This window comes from Pelecanus crispus, chromosome 6, assembly GCF_030463565.1.
Source record: "Pelecanus crispus isolate bPelCri1 chromosome 6, bPelCri1.pri, whole genome shotgun sequence".
NCBI classification, from domain to species: Eukaryota; Metazoa; Chordata; class Aves; order Pelecaniformes; family Pelecanidae; genus Pelecanus; species Pelecanus crispus.
The window spans coordinates 35,068,988-35,083,361 of NC_134648.1; the positions used below are offsets into that span (position 1 = coordinate 35,068,988).

The 14,374-nt window shown below is 47.1% G+C and overlaps 1 protein-coding gene across 1 annotated transcript in view; it reads right to left on the reverse strand.

Annotated features, from left to right (window-relative positions):
• The window catches only part of SMOC1 (SPARC related modular calcium binding 1), a 133,016-nt gene extending 129,567 nt beyond the window's left edge, over positions 1 to 3,449 (reverse strand). Inside the window, exon 1 of the mRNA XM_075712416.1 lies at positions 3,345 to 3,449. Within this exon, the coding sequence (XP_075568531.1) occupies positions 3,345 to 3,449 (105 nt within the window). The remainder of the gene's footprint in view (positions 1 to 3,344) is intronic.
• Between the last annotated feature and the right edge of the window lie 10,925 nt (positions 3,450 to 14,374).

The window sequence follows — 14,374 nt, forward strand, 5'->3', positions numbered from 1 at the left end:
ACAGCTTTTGACTGCTGCAGTCCTGTTCTGCTCCTTCTGCAAGCACCCACCATTTTCCTGTCCTAGTATTTGTCATTACTGCCACCAACAGTTTCGTGCCATAAATGGAGGAAGCTCATAATGGTCAGGCATTATACTCAAAAAAGCAGAGGACATACATAGATCTATCTTTCTGAACTAGAAAGACAAAGGTCACAATTTATTGTCCAGATGGAGGAAAACAGCTTAGTGGCACAATCTATTTAATCTGCTGTGAGAGTACTGCTCAAGTGCACCACACAGTAGGAGATGCAAGCGCCAGCCCAGTCAAGCTCCCCATCTATCACTTTGGGGTCAAGGAGGGGAAACAGCAAGACCTGGCTTGTCACACAACTACAGATCTCATGCCAGCAGAGTGAAAGAGGCACACAGGAGGAGAATATGAATAGAAAGTAAAGCCTGAGTATCATTTTTCCAGAAGGCAACATCCTTCAGACGGACATTTTCCAAGTATAGTTAGTTGATTGCTTCCACAGTGCTCTTTAGACCTACAAGAGTAGAAGCGACCAAGCAACTGCATAACACAGCAGAAGCTTTTCTAGAGTCTGTCAAGTGAGGAAACAAGTCACACAACAGCCTTGGGATTCCAAGTTATTTCTAGGACACCCAAGATATTAGACTTACTATGGGGCTTCACTTGGGACAGTTATTAACTGTCAGTGGGCCACAGCATATGTACAAAAGCCAGCTGCTTCCTACAGGTCATTGACACTTCCCAAGTCTAAGGGATTCATGTCACTGCTCATTGTTTTACTGTAACAGGAAATAGCAAGCTTTGTACAACATCTTTTGAGAGCCAGAAGTACCTCAGCAGGGCAGTAGATACTAGCTGCACTTGTAATTTACCTTGGTATTCAAGTAATCATCTTGAACTACCTCACTTCATCTGAAAGACTGATTCCTTATTGGCACAAGAGATGCAGATATACCTATCTCTCTTCAATACCCTTAGTTTTTCATCATTTTCTGCAAACAGTAGCAAGCCATACTCCTCTGCCTATGTATTCAGTGACAGCGCTGGCTGCCTAGTTTAGCAGCAACACTACACTAGTAAGAGGGAAATGCAAGGAAAAAGATCAAGAACTTGCTTCAAGCATTATTGCTGCTCATTTAAACTCATCAAGTAGGATGAAAAACTGCTGCTCACCTTTAAAAGCATTTCAGCCTGCAAATATTGTAGTTCTAGTGCTTACCATACAGAAAAGAAAGTGTGAAAGGGTAAATATCATACCTAGCAATTAAACACCTACAGGATCAGACCCCAGAACTGCAACACTGACACCCCACCATCCAGGGAGGGTTCCTGACAAGAATACACCCTTGATCACAAGTCAGCATGAGAAACACTGGTATAACTTGGTAATCATCATTAAAAAATGAATAATAAAGAATTTTCTTGTGTACATTGGAATCTAAAATATGGCACCTTTATACTAATGACAACTGTACTGGCAATGTCTAATCTCTAGAAGAGATGAAGCTTACGGGCTTATCATATCCATCAACATGGTTGCAAATGAGTCAACCAAACTCCCCACCTTCACATGCACTTAAGCATGACACTTAGAAGGGTGAGAATACAGGCTTTATGAGTTAAACATCTTGGAAGTTTACAGCCTTCTGTTTAAGAGCCCATAAGTTAAAACTTTAAGAAGTTAAAGCTTTAGGGCACATCTTTCTACAGAACTGTAGACATTGGTACTCATAGCTGATATTCTCCCCCAGTCACGAAGGGAGAATTAGCAAAGTCAGAGAAACAGCAAAGTCGGTTCACTTACTTCAAGCAAAAAGTAAATCAGTAGTCCTTTGTATTTGGTTTTCCACTCTCCTGAAGTAGCTCCCATTCCAAAGACGACACAGCACAGGGAGCAATTAAACTGCCTTGTAAAGCACAGTATATAAAAATGGCATATATGGAAACTGTTTGATAGACAGGCTCATTGTGCAACTACGCACTGCCATCAGGATTTTTTATTTTGTTCTTTGTTTCAATTGCTCTTCATTAAAGCATTTAGATACCAGTGCTGATGAAGGGCCCTAGTCATCCAGCCAGACCCTTACTTATCACCTCAAAGCTCCTTTCTATTTGGCACCACTCCAGTTTTGAGGTTTATGCTTGATACCGGGTAATATAGATATATGCATAAGCACCCCTATGTTTCCTTATCCTTTAAAACAGGTCTCCAAGAATTTATGGCACACACTAGTTCTGAGCTGCCACATTCTAACAGTTGCTGTTACACATCTGGCTGTAAAAGAGGCTACACAGCACAGCTGAACACAAGGACACCAGTGCAGCCAGTACACTTTCCATAGCTCTGAGAAGCATTTAATAGCCATCATGGTCAAACAGCACTTCTAATTAAAAAACTAGAACATTGCATTAAAGTCCCTTACTGTTACACTTTGGCTAAGTAGGGATTCCAAAGACTCCTGGTCTTGCCTAACCATGGTGTAAGTTAATCAGGTACTACATTTCATAGCAGTTCAGGCTGATGGGTCAAGAATGCACACGGTCAATACATCCAACATGCCTGCAGAGAGATCAAGTTTTTCCACTTACCCAGAGCTGTGCTTTTATTGCAGCATTGGCTGAAGAACAGCTACTGTTTTGCAGCTTTGTAATTGAAAGCTCTCATGCTACTCCATAGTGGTGCTGCAGTGGTAACATTAGCTCAGGGGGAGGACCATATTTAGAAAAGATGTTGGGTTCTCCCCCAGAGCAATGTAATAGTTTGGTAAGTGAAATTAACAGCCCCAGCAAGAGTCAAACATTGTCAGATTAAAAAAACAGAGCTAGACTCCTACAGGGAGAAAGTCTGGGCTGAAGGCATCTAGCTTTATTGCAGGGATTCATTTAATCCCTACTTGGGAACATAAAAAGAGAAAAGTCCTAAAGCTATGTGCTGGGAACAGGGGCTACATTAAATGCAAGACGAGCAGTATAAAAATACAGCCTACCAGCCTCCCCCCCCCCGCTTTTTTTTTTTTTTTTCCCCCCTGCAATAAATACCAACAAGTTAATACCGATGTAAAGACTTCGCGCATTCAGCCGGTACCCGGCTTTTAATGAGCGGGGAGGCCCCGGCAGGGTCTGCGCCCGCGGGGAGCCGGGCCGGCAGGCGCTGCGTGCCGGCGGCGGGGCGGGGGCGGCCGGGGCTCCCCGGCGGCCAGCGCCGGGGCTTCACCTGCGGCGCTGACAGGGCGCGGGGGCGGCGGGCCGGGGCAGGGCAGGGCAGGGCAACCTGCTGCGGCGGGGCGGGAGGAGGGCAGCCCCGCCGCCGGGCCGGCGGCGGCTCACTTACCCGGGGCCCCGTGGCTCGGTGGCCGCGACCCTGAGGCAGATACACCAGCAGCAGCGCCAGCAGGAACGGGCGAGGCCCCGCGCTGCGCCAGGCCCGCGGCACCATCGTCCCTCGGGGAGCGACGGCGGGGCTCTGCGGCCACCGGAGGCGGCTCTCCCGGGCGGCCGCCCCTCAGCCCGGCAGCGGCGTGTCCGTCGGCGGGCGGCGCGCGCACGGTGCCCCGGGCCGGCTCTGCCCCCTCCCGCCCCGGCAGGTTACCCGCCTCGGCCATGGGGATGCCCGTTATAAAGCCGCGGCGGGGCGGGGCCGGGCGGCACTGACTGCGGCGCACACCTATCGCAGCGCGGCCGCCGCGGGATGCGGCCAATGGCGGGGCGGCAGGGCCCTCCGCCCCGCCCCGCCGTCGCTGCCGGGCGTGAGGCGGGCGGCGCAGGTTGGCCCCGGGCGGCGCGGTGCTGCGGGCGGCCCGGCCCGGCCCGGCCCGGCCCGACGCGGGGCGGGAGGCGGGCACCTTCCCCGTGCCGGCGGCGCCCGGAGCGGCCGCCGCGCCCGCCGGGGTGCGCGGGTGCCAGGGCAGTCCCGGAGGGGCTGCGGGAGGGGACCCAGCCAGCGCGGCCGGCACTCGCCGGGGGGCGGCCGGGCTGCGCCCTCGGCCCCTCCGCCCGCCCCAAAGCCCCGCTGGGCATCCCCGGCCCCAGCGCCGCGGCGGCGGCAGTGACAGCTGAGCCGTGCGTCGGGTCGGGCCGATGAGCGAGTAAATTTGGCGTAGGAAATTACCTCACGGTCCGCGTACCGTTTTCCTTTGGTTCGGCACTCTTGGGCCAAGGCTGCTGTAGAAACAAGTTCGTGTTTCAGGGGGTGTCGGTCCTCTTGTCACCTCCGTCCGGGGCTCAAAGCGTGGCTGACCCACGACCACAGAGACTACCCGTCCCTGAAGGTCTTCCCCTGCTTTCCCAAGTGCAAATGCAGCCCCACAGCCCGTTGCTCTATATTGCCCAGCAAAGCCTAGAGACCTTGTTGTGGAGGTGATGTGCTTGGGGGCTTTGGTAATACATACCTTGCACCTGGAAAACCATCCCCAGATCAAGTTTGATATCTCTCGAGACAACAAGCCCTACCATCCCGAAGTCGTTTGACATCTCTCGAGATAACAAGCCCTACCATCCTGAAATCAAGTTTGATATCTCTCGAGACAACAAGCCCTACCATCCCAAAATCAAGTTTGACATCTCTTAAGACAACAAGACCTTCTAGGCTGCATGTGGGTCCCAGTATGTCCAAGCATAACCAGGCACTCAATAATGGGAAGCCTGGGTAGAAAGTGAGTGTTGCATTACACAACAGGCTCCAGCTGTGGGGCAGGAGCAGGGGAAAAATGGAGATGCATCTACTGGCAGGGCCCAGTCTCCGCAGGCATGTCTGTCCGATGAGGAGCTAAAGAGAGAGCAGTACCATGACAGTGTAATGGCAGTAAGCCGTAGACCCTGAGGAATGGAGGCAGAGAGCAATGCCAAGCCTCTGTCTACCTGCTGACTGAGTGACGGAGGTATCTTCTGAACTGGACTGACTTGCATTTACATCGAGTCCTTCGTTTTTAAGATTACAAGCATGAATTTGATAGCGGGCATGGCTGGGCAGAGGCCCAACGTTTTGCAAAATGATATGCATGGGAGGTCATTGCTGTTCACATTAGTGATAATAACCTTTTCGTGGGACTGCTTTGTGGTGCTCTTATGGAAACACACAAGACATGCAATTTCTTCATACGACATATTTAACTTTCTTTACTCAGTGACCTTACAAGAGGCAATACTCACACTTGTAAAAATTCCCTAGAGTCTATCCGCTAGCTATGGGGAGGGGCTGTTACGCCCACACGAAGAACCTTGTTACACAGTAAAGTCATATAGTTCTGGCATCTTATCAGAGCAAAGCAGGGTGTTTAGTTATAGCGGTTGCTTTAATCTTTCTTTTCTTTTAAAAAAAAAAATTATTTAAAAAATGCCAGTACGTAACATTTTGTCATTAGCCTAGGCAGGATAAACCGTTTGTTACTCACGCGGAGCTCTGCCAGTATTCATTATTCTTGGCTTGCAGATCTCTCTGGAGCTCCAAACCCAGCACACCATACAAGCCTACCCGATGTACCTTAGTCCTAACCCTCACCACTCTGCTATCCTGGTCCTAAGCTTTGCCAGCTCTTCTTCAATATGGCCTGCGGTATCCTCTGATTTTCCATTTCAAAGTCTCTCTGATCCACACCTGAACTTCTGCCATTCCACATGACATGAGCAGAGAGACCTTGAGGGGAAGAGAAGGGGGAGAGCTGGGAAATCTGAGTATGAGTGTCCTTGTGTATATCAGGATCAGCTCTGTTGAGGCTGGACAAGTTACACCAGTGCACACCCAACATCTGTGAAAAGACAGGCAGAATCTAGTACAGTTTTGTTGAGGCAGTGATCCCACCACTGGAGTACCACATCACCTCATAGTTAAGTCTTGATTAAATTCCAGTCCAGATAACAATATCGCACTTGCCTACATTCCCCTCTCCAATTTCATAGGGAGTTTTTTTGCATCTGACCTACTTTGTGTGATGCCTTCATGTGTTCTTTATCACTTGCACTTTAAACATAAATGTCTGTCTGCGGTGTATTTTCCACAGACAAACCCATGGATACAACGATCTCTCTGCTATACAAATGCTCATTACCACCATGAAAAAATTATTGTTTTCCTATTCCCTAAACAGAGAATACCAGCTACACTGGAAGCCTACCCTCCAGTGCCTATGAGGCCCTGACACCAGCAGTGTCTTAACACCAAAGTAAAAGTTCCAGAGAGCATCGGAAATTCCCAGTAACAGAACGCTTTGAGCCCTTTATGGCCAAAGCTGTTCATAACCTTGCAGCATGTACTTCCAACCTTGATCAATATTCCCATGGCCAGGTGTTTCTCTGTAGGGACATATACTCCCTTTGCAGATAGTAACTGCCTTAGTGCAATAACCAGGCCAGAAGAGACTCCATAGCCTGGCCTATCTATCACAACAATTGAATTTCACTGAGCTGTTCTGAGCCCAAAAACCTTAGCAAAGCACCATCTAGGTGGATGGAGGACATCCAGCCCCAGTTTAAAGACACCAGCAAGAGAAAGAATACATGTCTTTGAGTTGCTGAATCACCTTCACCATTGAAAATGCGTGCCTAACTCTTCGGCATACTGGGCCTAGTACTCTGGTGGTTTAGGTGCACTTCACTGGTGTGTCATCTTCAAAGAAAAATCTAGGTAAATAAACCAAACTGCCCAAACAGAAAGTTTTGTGACACTAAATTGTCTGTTAATTCTCTCCAGGTTGCTGGCAAGCGGGAAGTGCCTGCCTTGGGCATTGGTGGCATTGCAGAGGTGCTGATGAGCCAAGAGGAGGCTAGTGTCCAAACATAAGAAGAATTAGGCACCTAACCTTCTCACTTGAGCTCTTCTGAAAATCCTTGCCATCACTCTGAGGATGCAGTGCCAAACGCTGCACTGGCACAGTGCCGCTTCAGTCAGCGGTGTCTCACCAGCAAAGAACTTGCCCAGGGTGTTTAACTGAAAACTACAAAGAGAGAGGGGCATGGAACTAGGAGAGAAGTTGTTCTTCGTGTCCAGGCATTCGTACACCAGGCCCAACGTTCAGATCCTTCCGAGGAAGATGTGCCGTAATGAATTCAACTATGCAATGCTGCTGGAGGTAGCACTCAAACTGGTACCGTCGGGGCTTGTTGTGTATACCAGATACAGCCTACAACTTGCACCTCTGAAGACTTAACCCAACATGTGCCTGTATGTGTTGATGATTAATATCTTGTTGCTATGGTGCATGCATACCATGCTCACCACCGCAAGCCCATGGCACAGGATGTATATATTGGTGGTCTTGACAACTGTTCAGGGAGAGCTGTTTGATTGCTTTATTTGCCTCTGCATCTACTTGTCTTGTCCTCAGACAAGTTTCAGAAGATCGCTGTCCTCTTTTGAACAGTATTAGCACCCACAACAGAACCATCATGGGATCTGTCTGCCATAGCTTCCATCAGGGAACGTATTCCCTCTTGCACATGTTTAGCAGAAATGATTATGCATGCTTTCAGTAAAGAATAATCTGCTGCCTCCAAATATGAGCTAATTGTTTTCAGGGGCCAAATTAATGTTAGTGGTTCTTTTTTAAGTCAGTGGATGCTACAATCACTCCTGAATCAGGTCTAGATTTCGTTCACTTTTTGTCACAAAGGGAGTGAAGAAGAATACGGGGGATTTTCTGTGAGATTGATTGTTGTAGGTTGTAATGATGCAGAATTTAGAGCTATTTTTTTGAATCATTTGGATAATCATGATCAGAGAATTATCCATTATTGCCAGGCCTTAATTGCTGAGAACCTGCAGCAGTGGAAGAGCCTTTTCTACTCTGCTGACACCCCCAAATCTCCATCCAAAGGTGAGTCAGGGCAGCCCAGGATAAAGACTGAAAAGCCACAGATGAGCACAGTCATGACCCTACACAGGTTGGAATAGCAGCCACAGGATGAGAGAGTCTGTGCAGTTACCCTAAAATGAGGTAGAATACAATTTTCCCAGCTTCCCAGACACAGGTTGAATATGGAGGTAGTGGGGAGGAGTAAGTTTGACTCACAGTGATTATGAGACTGGAAATCAAAAGTCCTTGGGTTTGAAAGGATTCACATCACAGCATACGGCAATTTCATAGTGTCGTGCCACTGTCAGCACAGTTGCTGCTGTGGGCAAAGTATTCACACTTGTTAAGAGGTAGAGACACATTGCTGTTAGCATGTCTTGGGGTATACTTGCCGGATTATGTCAACAAAAAGGAGTCTCAGCTTCTTATGAAAGCTAGTTATATATATGCCTGAATGAAACAGAAACCCTGTTAGTAATAATAAGTGTCCCATCGGGCTTTTCATCCTGGAAGCTCTTTGCAGAATGTTCACTTATACTCAAACAAAAAGCTTTGTTAAAAATATGACAGGATTGTAAGTCTTTTTCCATGAAATCCATCTATAGTCCGCCACTTCATTCATTATACTTCATACAGAAATTCTGTGCAGAGCTTTTCTCTAGAAAGTGTATTAAATTGTGTGGGTCCTGGCTGCACTTCTTTGGTTTCCCAAAGAGTTGCTAGTAGTTCTGGTTAGTTCCCCATCACTGCCAAACCCTCACCTGTCACTAATGCCCGTCCATCTGATCCTACTACCCAGCCATACCTTCATGCCCATATGTTATTCCACCACAGGAAGAGGCTGTTGGCCATACAGCAGTATTATTATCAAAACAAAACAAAATGAAACCCAGAAAAGGAATGCAGTGAAGTGCAAGATGTAGTAATGAGGCAGTAAAACCCATTTGAGTTTCAGTATGTTTTTTCATGGTGCTGAAGCATGTACCTATTTTTAAGGATGAAACCTCTACAATGACCTGGCTGATGTTAGTCTGTAATCTGCCAGCTCCTTGAAAACAAGTATATTCTCCTTTTTTTGCCTTTTTACTCTTACATATGTTTTGAAAGTTCTAGGGTATAATGTTGAGAATCGGTATGAGGCCCAGTGCAGTGGTTGTGAATGGTGGGTACTTATGTGGCACTGGAAAATTAAATGACTCTTCCAATAATTTTTCTAGCAGATTTCTAATGTTTGCTGTGCACTTGTTTGAATTTTGTGAAGTAAATGCAATATCACTCCAAGCTTTAAAAAGAATGCCAGTCAACCATACCTTTAACCTTTAGAATCTTTAAAAGCACTTAGGGACTTGCCAATTTTTTTTTTTTTTATTTTGAATCAGCTATGAGATTGAAGTTGGGTTGGACTCCATATGGACTCCAGAAGAGAGGAGCTCTGTTCCAACCTCATTTATCAATCTTATCAAGGCAAGGATTCTTTCTGCTCATCCTGTCTACCTGGGTGGGATAGAGGGAAAGTGGGTGGGGAAAGAAATACCTCTGTGCTGAAATTTTGAGGACTGGGTACTCTAGGCTGAAAATCCAAGGGGGAGCAGGTGGTGAATCTCCCATAAATGAGCACTGTCTGTCTACACAGAGTGGGGTCACCATCAAAAGTGCAAGAGAAGGGGGGGACGGGGCGGGGGGGGGGGAGCGGAAATCATGCCAGGGCACATGGAAGGCAGGGTCTCTTGCCTGACCTCACCTCCATGTGATCCTCTGCCAGCACAGACAACAGCAAAAAGGAGGACAAAGCAGCTGAGGATCAGGCCCTGTGAGCTCAACAAGTCATAACATTGGGATTGTTTTTTGTCACTTGAGAACATTTACCTTGTCTCAGAGAGATGCTCAGATGAATGGAATAAAGTATTTTGTGTCAGGTTGGCAACCCCCTCATCTGCCCTCCTCCATCAGCAGTTCTTATCCTCAGGAAACTCAGAATCAGAATTGTGTCCTAAATGGCATGAAAGCAGCTCAGAAAGGTACTTCAGCAAAGAAGCCCTGGCATCATAGTAGACGCTCTTTGTCTTCTGAGTTAGGGAGGCAAAATGGTGACAAAACAGCGGGATACAAATTCTAAGATGCCTTGATCCTGCAATTTTTCATCAGGGCCAAGAGTAACACTCGTTATCGGACGGGCAAAGTTTGTTTTTTCTTCCCTACCGGTTTCTTAGCACTGATTTAGGCTTCACACTGACACGAGCAAAACTGCACTTAAATCACAGCCCTGAGAACCAGTTACACGTATCCAAAGCTGAGCAGAGTTCAAACCTCAGCCCTGTGCTGATACAGAGTCTTTTCTGTTTTAAATTGCCCACCCACTCACTATTCCCAGCTGCTGAGCCACATAACATTTAAAGACCACACACAAGGTGCAAGAGCAATAGAGGCCTGTTGAAAATTAAAGTGCAACGGCTTAGTCAAGAGGATAGGCTCCAGTATTGCTGCCTAGAAAATGGGGGCAAGGAATGAAGACGGAAGGGCAGATGGAGACCGTGGGAGATCTGTACAGAAAGCGATGGGAATCTGCACCAGAGCGTATTTTACAGAAATCCCCTACCCTCAGCTCACAGATCAACAGAGACGCAGAGCTTCCCATATGAAGACAGTCAAGAAGCAGCTCAGAAAAATAGGTGGTGCTTTCCATAGGCTAGAGATGATACTGGGATCCCAGGGTTTGTTCTCAGCTTGGCTGTTGGCTTACTAAAAGGACCTGGAGCCAGTCATAAAACCTCTCTGTGCCTTATTTCCCCCTCTTGAGCAAGTGTCAAGAAGTGTAAGAGCCTCACGTGAATATTGTGCTATCTCCCACAGCCCCCAACAAACAGTAAAACTGTCAAGAGCTCTGGTTTCTTCTCTCCAGTGCTGCTGCTGAAGGGACCTTGCTCTGAAAAGCACTCGTTTCAATGCCATATAGTAATGTCACCTATTCAGCTTCATCCCATTGTAAGAGCATGTTACCATTGAAAACTAGACAGTGTTGCGATACCACTCAGTATGACACAAAGACAGGAGCAGGTCAGCACAGTCACACCTCATGGTGCAGCACCCCCACTTTTAGAAAAAAGCAGGGCCCTTCTGCTGACCCCTAAGCTAAGCATTCACAGGGTCCAAGGCAAACTGGTGAAAATCAACCTTATCCTGAATGTATCTGCTCAGATGGCCGACTTTGCTATGATTCTGCACAAAAAGACTGTTAACCTCAAAGCATTTTAAAAAATTCTTAAGTTTTGTCCCGTTGCTTCTATACATAAAGAATGTGTGTTTATACATCAAGATTTTGTGCCTAGTCACTAACCAAGGCTAAATACTTAAAGGCTGAGTCAAGCTGTACTCTAAATATGGGCTATTTTACCCATTACTAAATGAAACGGCTTCACTGCTGAGACAAGGCAATGTTGTAACAGCACACGGCGCAACCCAGCAGTCGGAACAAGAAACAACGAAGGTGGTTTCTAGCAGAAAGCGCTCAGGGTATTTGAAGAGGCAGACTGCCAGGGCTCTACTGGTATCATCCTACTCCCTAGTCCTCAGCTGGGACAGCAGCTCAGGAGAGATGAAAGGAGGAAAGATGAAACACAACATGCCATGAACTTTCTTACTGCAGCTCTGGTTACTGCTAGCAAAGGAAAGCAAGCCAAGGAGACACTGGAAGAAAAGACTCACTCAAGTACCTCATACCAAATACTCTGAGATGGTGGTTTGAACCCAGAGCCACATATCACAGCTAGCATCTGTAATGACCTAAACTAGAACCACCGATACAAAAGTGCTTGCAGCATTTTTGGGCTCTTACATTTGATCCCAGATTTGGGCTTCAGAACACGTTTGACAATAAACAGAGCAAAAGATACCGAGACTGGAATTTCAGTAGTTAATGCTATTGCTGTATTAATTTTACTACCTTCTTAAAGAAATGGTAAATGTACAAAAAATATAGGTGTACATGCATACCACTTCCTTCTTCTGACCCCTGTCAGAAACTTGGTGCAGAAAGAAACCTTCCAGCACACAATCACCTACAACCAGCTTTTTGAAATATCCCGCTGTGATACATATCAACCCTTTTCTTTTGATTGATAGACTTTGCTAAGGAAACACGGCAGAACAGATGTGTGTGCATAGGTGCCATCAAATGAATTTTAACGCTATTTCTCCCCCCCTCCCACCCACAGGCTTATAAAGTTATTCTGGAAGACATGCGAATCCTAAATAAAGGGGGAGGGGAGACTGGGGATTAAGGGACATCCGAAGAAAGTAGTATAAAATTGCACTGAAAGCAAAAATCCTCCCACCATAACCTACCCCTGTCCACCCCTGTGTCAACAAATATGCAACCAATTAATGTAATTGCAGAGTTATTTATGTCACACAGGAAAGTGTAGTCAGGGACCCTGAGAAACAAGATTGTAGGGATAGGAACGCCTGGGTTTCCCCCTCACCCCCTCCTTTGCAGATGTTTGAGTTGACTTGTGGTGTCCATGTGTCTCATAACCAAGAGCCTGTCTACTTTGCAGGTGTTGCTTGCTGCATGGGGGTGGGGAAAGTGGATGAAAGGAGACCTGGAAAAGAGTTGGGGTCTTCTGATTTCAAACTGTGACCAAAAGATATTGGTTCATTTTAGATATTCCCCTCCTTTGCAGACTACAAAAGCCCCATACTTTATCCCTTCAGATGACCCCTCCGACAGCAGCAACAACATTTGAACACAACAGGGGAAAAAAAAATTCTTAGCTCCATGATTTGATTGTTCAGGGTGACAGTTTTGTTACTGTTCAGTGCCCTGCACAAGAGAGGTTTTAATTAGAGCTATTGAGTGGTTTGAATTGGCACAATTAGGGTCAGCATTAATGATTGCTGCATGTGTTCTTTTGAACAGTAAGGGCTTTTTTTTTGCCCATGGACAGGAGGGGGTAGCAGCTAATGAACTAGGAGAGTGCAAATTATCTCTGCAAAGCTGGGGCAAGTGTAATATACACTGGGGATGAAGCGGAGAGCAGGAAGAGAGACCACAGCTTGTGGGGCTGATCCAGAAGACTTCCCAGCAGAGTGCTGAGCACCATCAGTCCCCGCTGCTTGCCATTTGCTTCCTCAGGTGCTGAGGCTGTATAAAGTGCTGACAGAGATGCATTTCTTGCATCGCAAGGGAAGACTTCAGAGAGGCAAAACATATGCAGTGTTTTCATACTGAAAAATATAAAAGGAGATGGGAAAAAGGCTGCAGTCTGCTGAGAACAGTAGTCTGCTTCAAAAACAAGGACGTGCTCATGCAAATTGGTACTCCCATGAGTAGGCTTTACCCACCTCCCATTCACTTCAGTGGGATACTGGATCAGTTCAAAGAAACACAGCCACATAAGATATATGTATAGAGAGAGATATATTTGTGTACAAGCACCTCTCCTGTGTGTGTGGAAACACCTCCCAAATACACAGACCTGCCTTAACTGCACTGCAGGTGGATGCCAGAGCCCCACGCATATGACAGCTCTGCCAAGGGCTGCTCCCACCCCTGCTGAGATAACAAGAGTCCTCACAGCACGTGCAACTTGACTTAAAGAGAAAACCTCCTGGGGCATATCTATGGTCTTCTCAGAACTTGCAGGTCTCCTGAAATGTGCCCATTACACAGCCTCTTCCTGACCCACACGGTCCATGAAGGTCTTCAGAAATGCTCCAGGGGTGCAGGAGAAATACACTCCCATGCCACTCCGGCAGAGTCAAAGAGGCCCCCCTTTTACTTAGCTGCTTGTTGGGGAAGGGGCAGGTAGGTGATGGTGACACCAACCACGTGGGTGCAGGGACTGACCAGCGGCACAGGACCTGCCCCACTCCTGCAAAGGTCTTCATTGCCTCTGGGCCATGCAGGTCCTCCCCAAAGCACGAGATGTTTTGCTCCAGGCCTGCAACAAAGCTTTTTGAGTGCTCTCCATTTGCTAAAATGAGCTTTTGGTCAGACATTATATTAGAACCACAGGCCTCTCTGCACCTTCGAGCCACAGAAAGAGTTTGTTCACATGCCAGCTCCCCAGCGTAGTGGTTCCTCGCTGCCCTCCGCCGTGAGCAGCAAGAGACAGCCATTCCCCGCTTACATGTCCAACACATCCCTTTTTTCTAACGGTAGGCTGACCCTCTGATGGCTGAATCAGCCTAGAAGTCCCTTCTAGCCTCCAAAATACAGATAGGGCATCGCTGGTAGCAGTACCTGTGGACCTGTCTCAGGTCTGGCAGTACCAGCCGAGTCAGATGCTAGCACTGGTCTCTTGGTCTGGCCCCTGAATACCTGTGTAAGCCAGCAGGCCTGCTGTAAAATGTAATTTCTAATTGTCTGCAGTAGTAATGTCTCCTGAACATGACCCAGAGAGGGATATAGACTGTCAGGCACCACACATCAAAGAAGTTGATTCTTCAGTAAGCTAAGCTAGCTGGTAGACCAGAAGAGAATAGCACATATGTATATAACCGTCAGAAGCCTGATCCTCATACATTTTTCCAAAAATATTTTCAGCCAAACTTTCTGAAGCCGTCCCAGAGTACG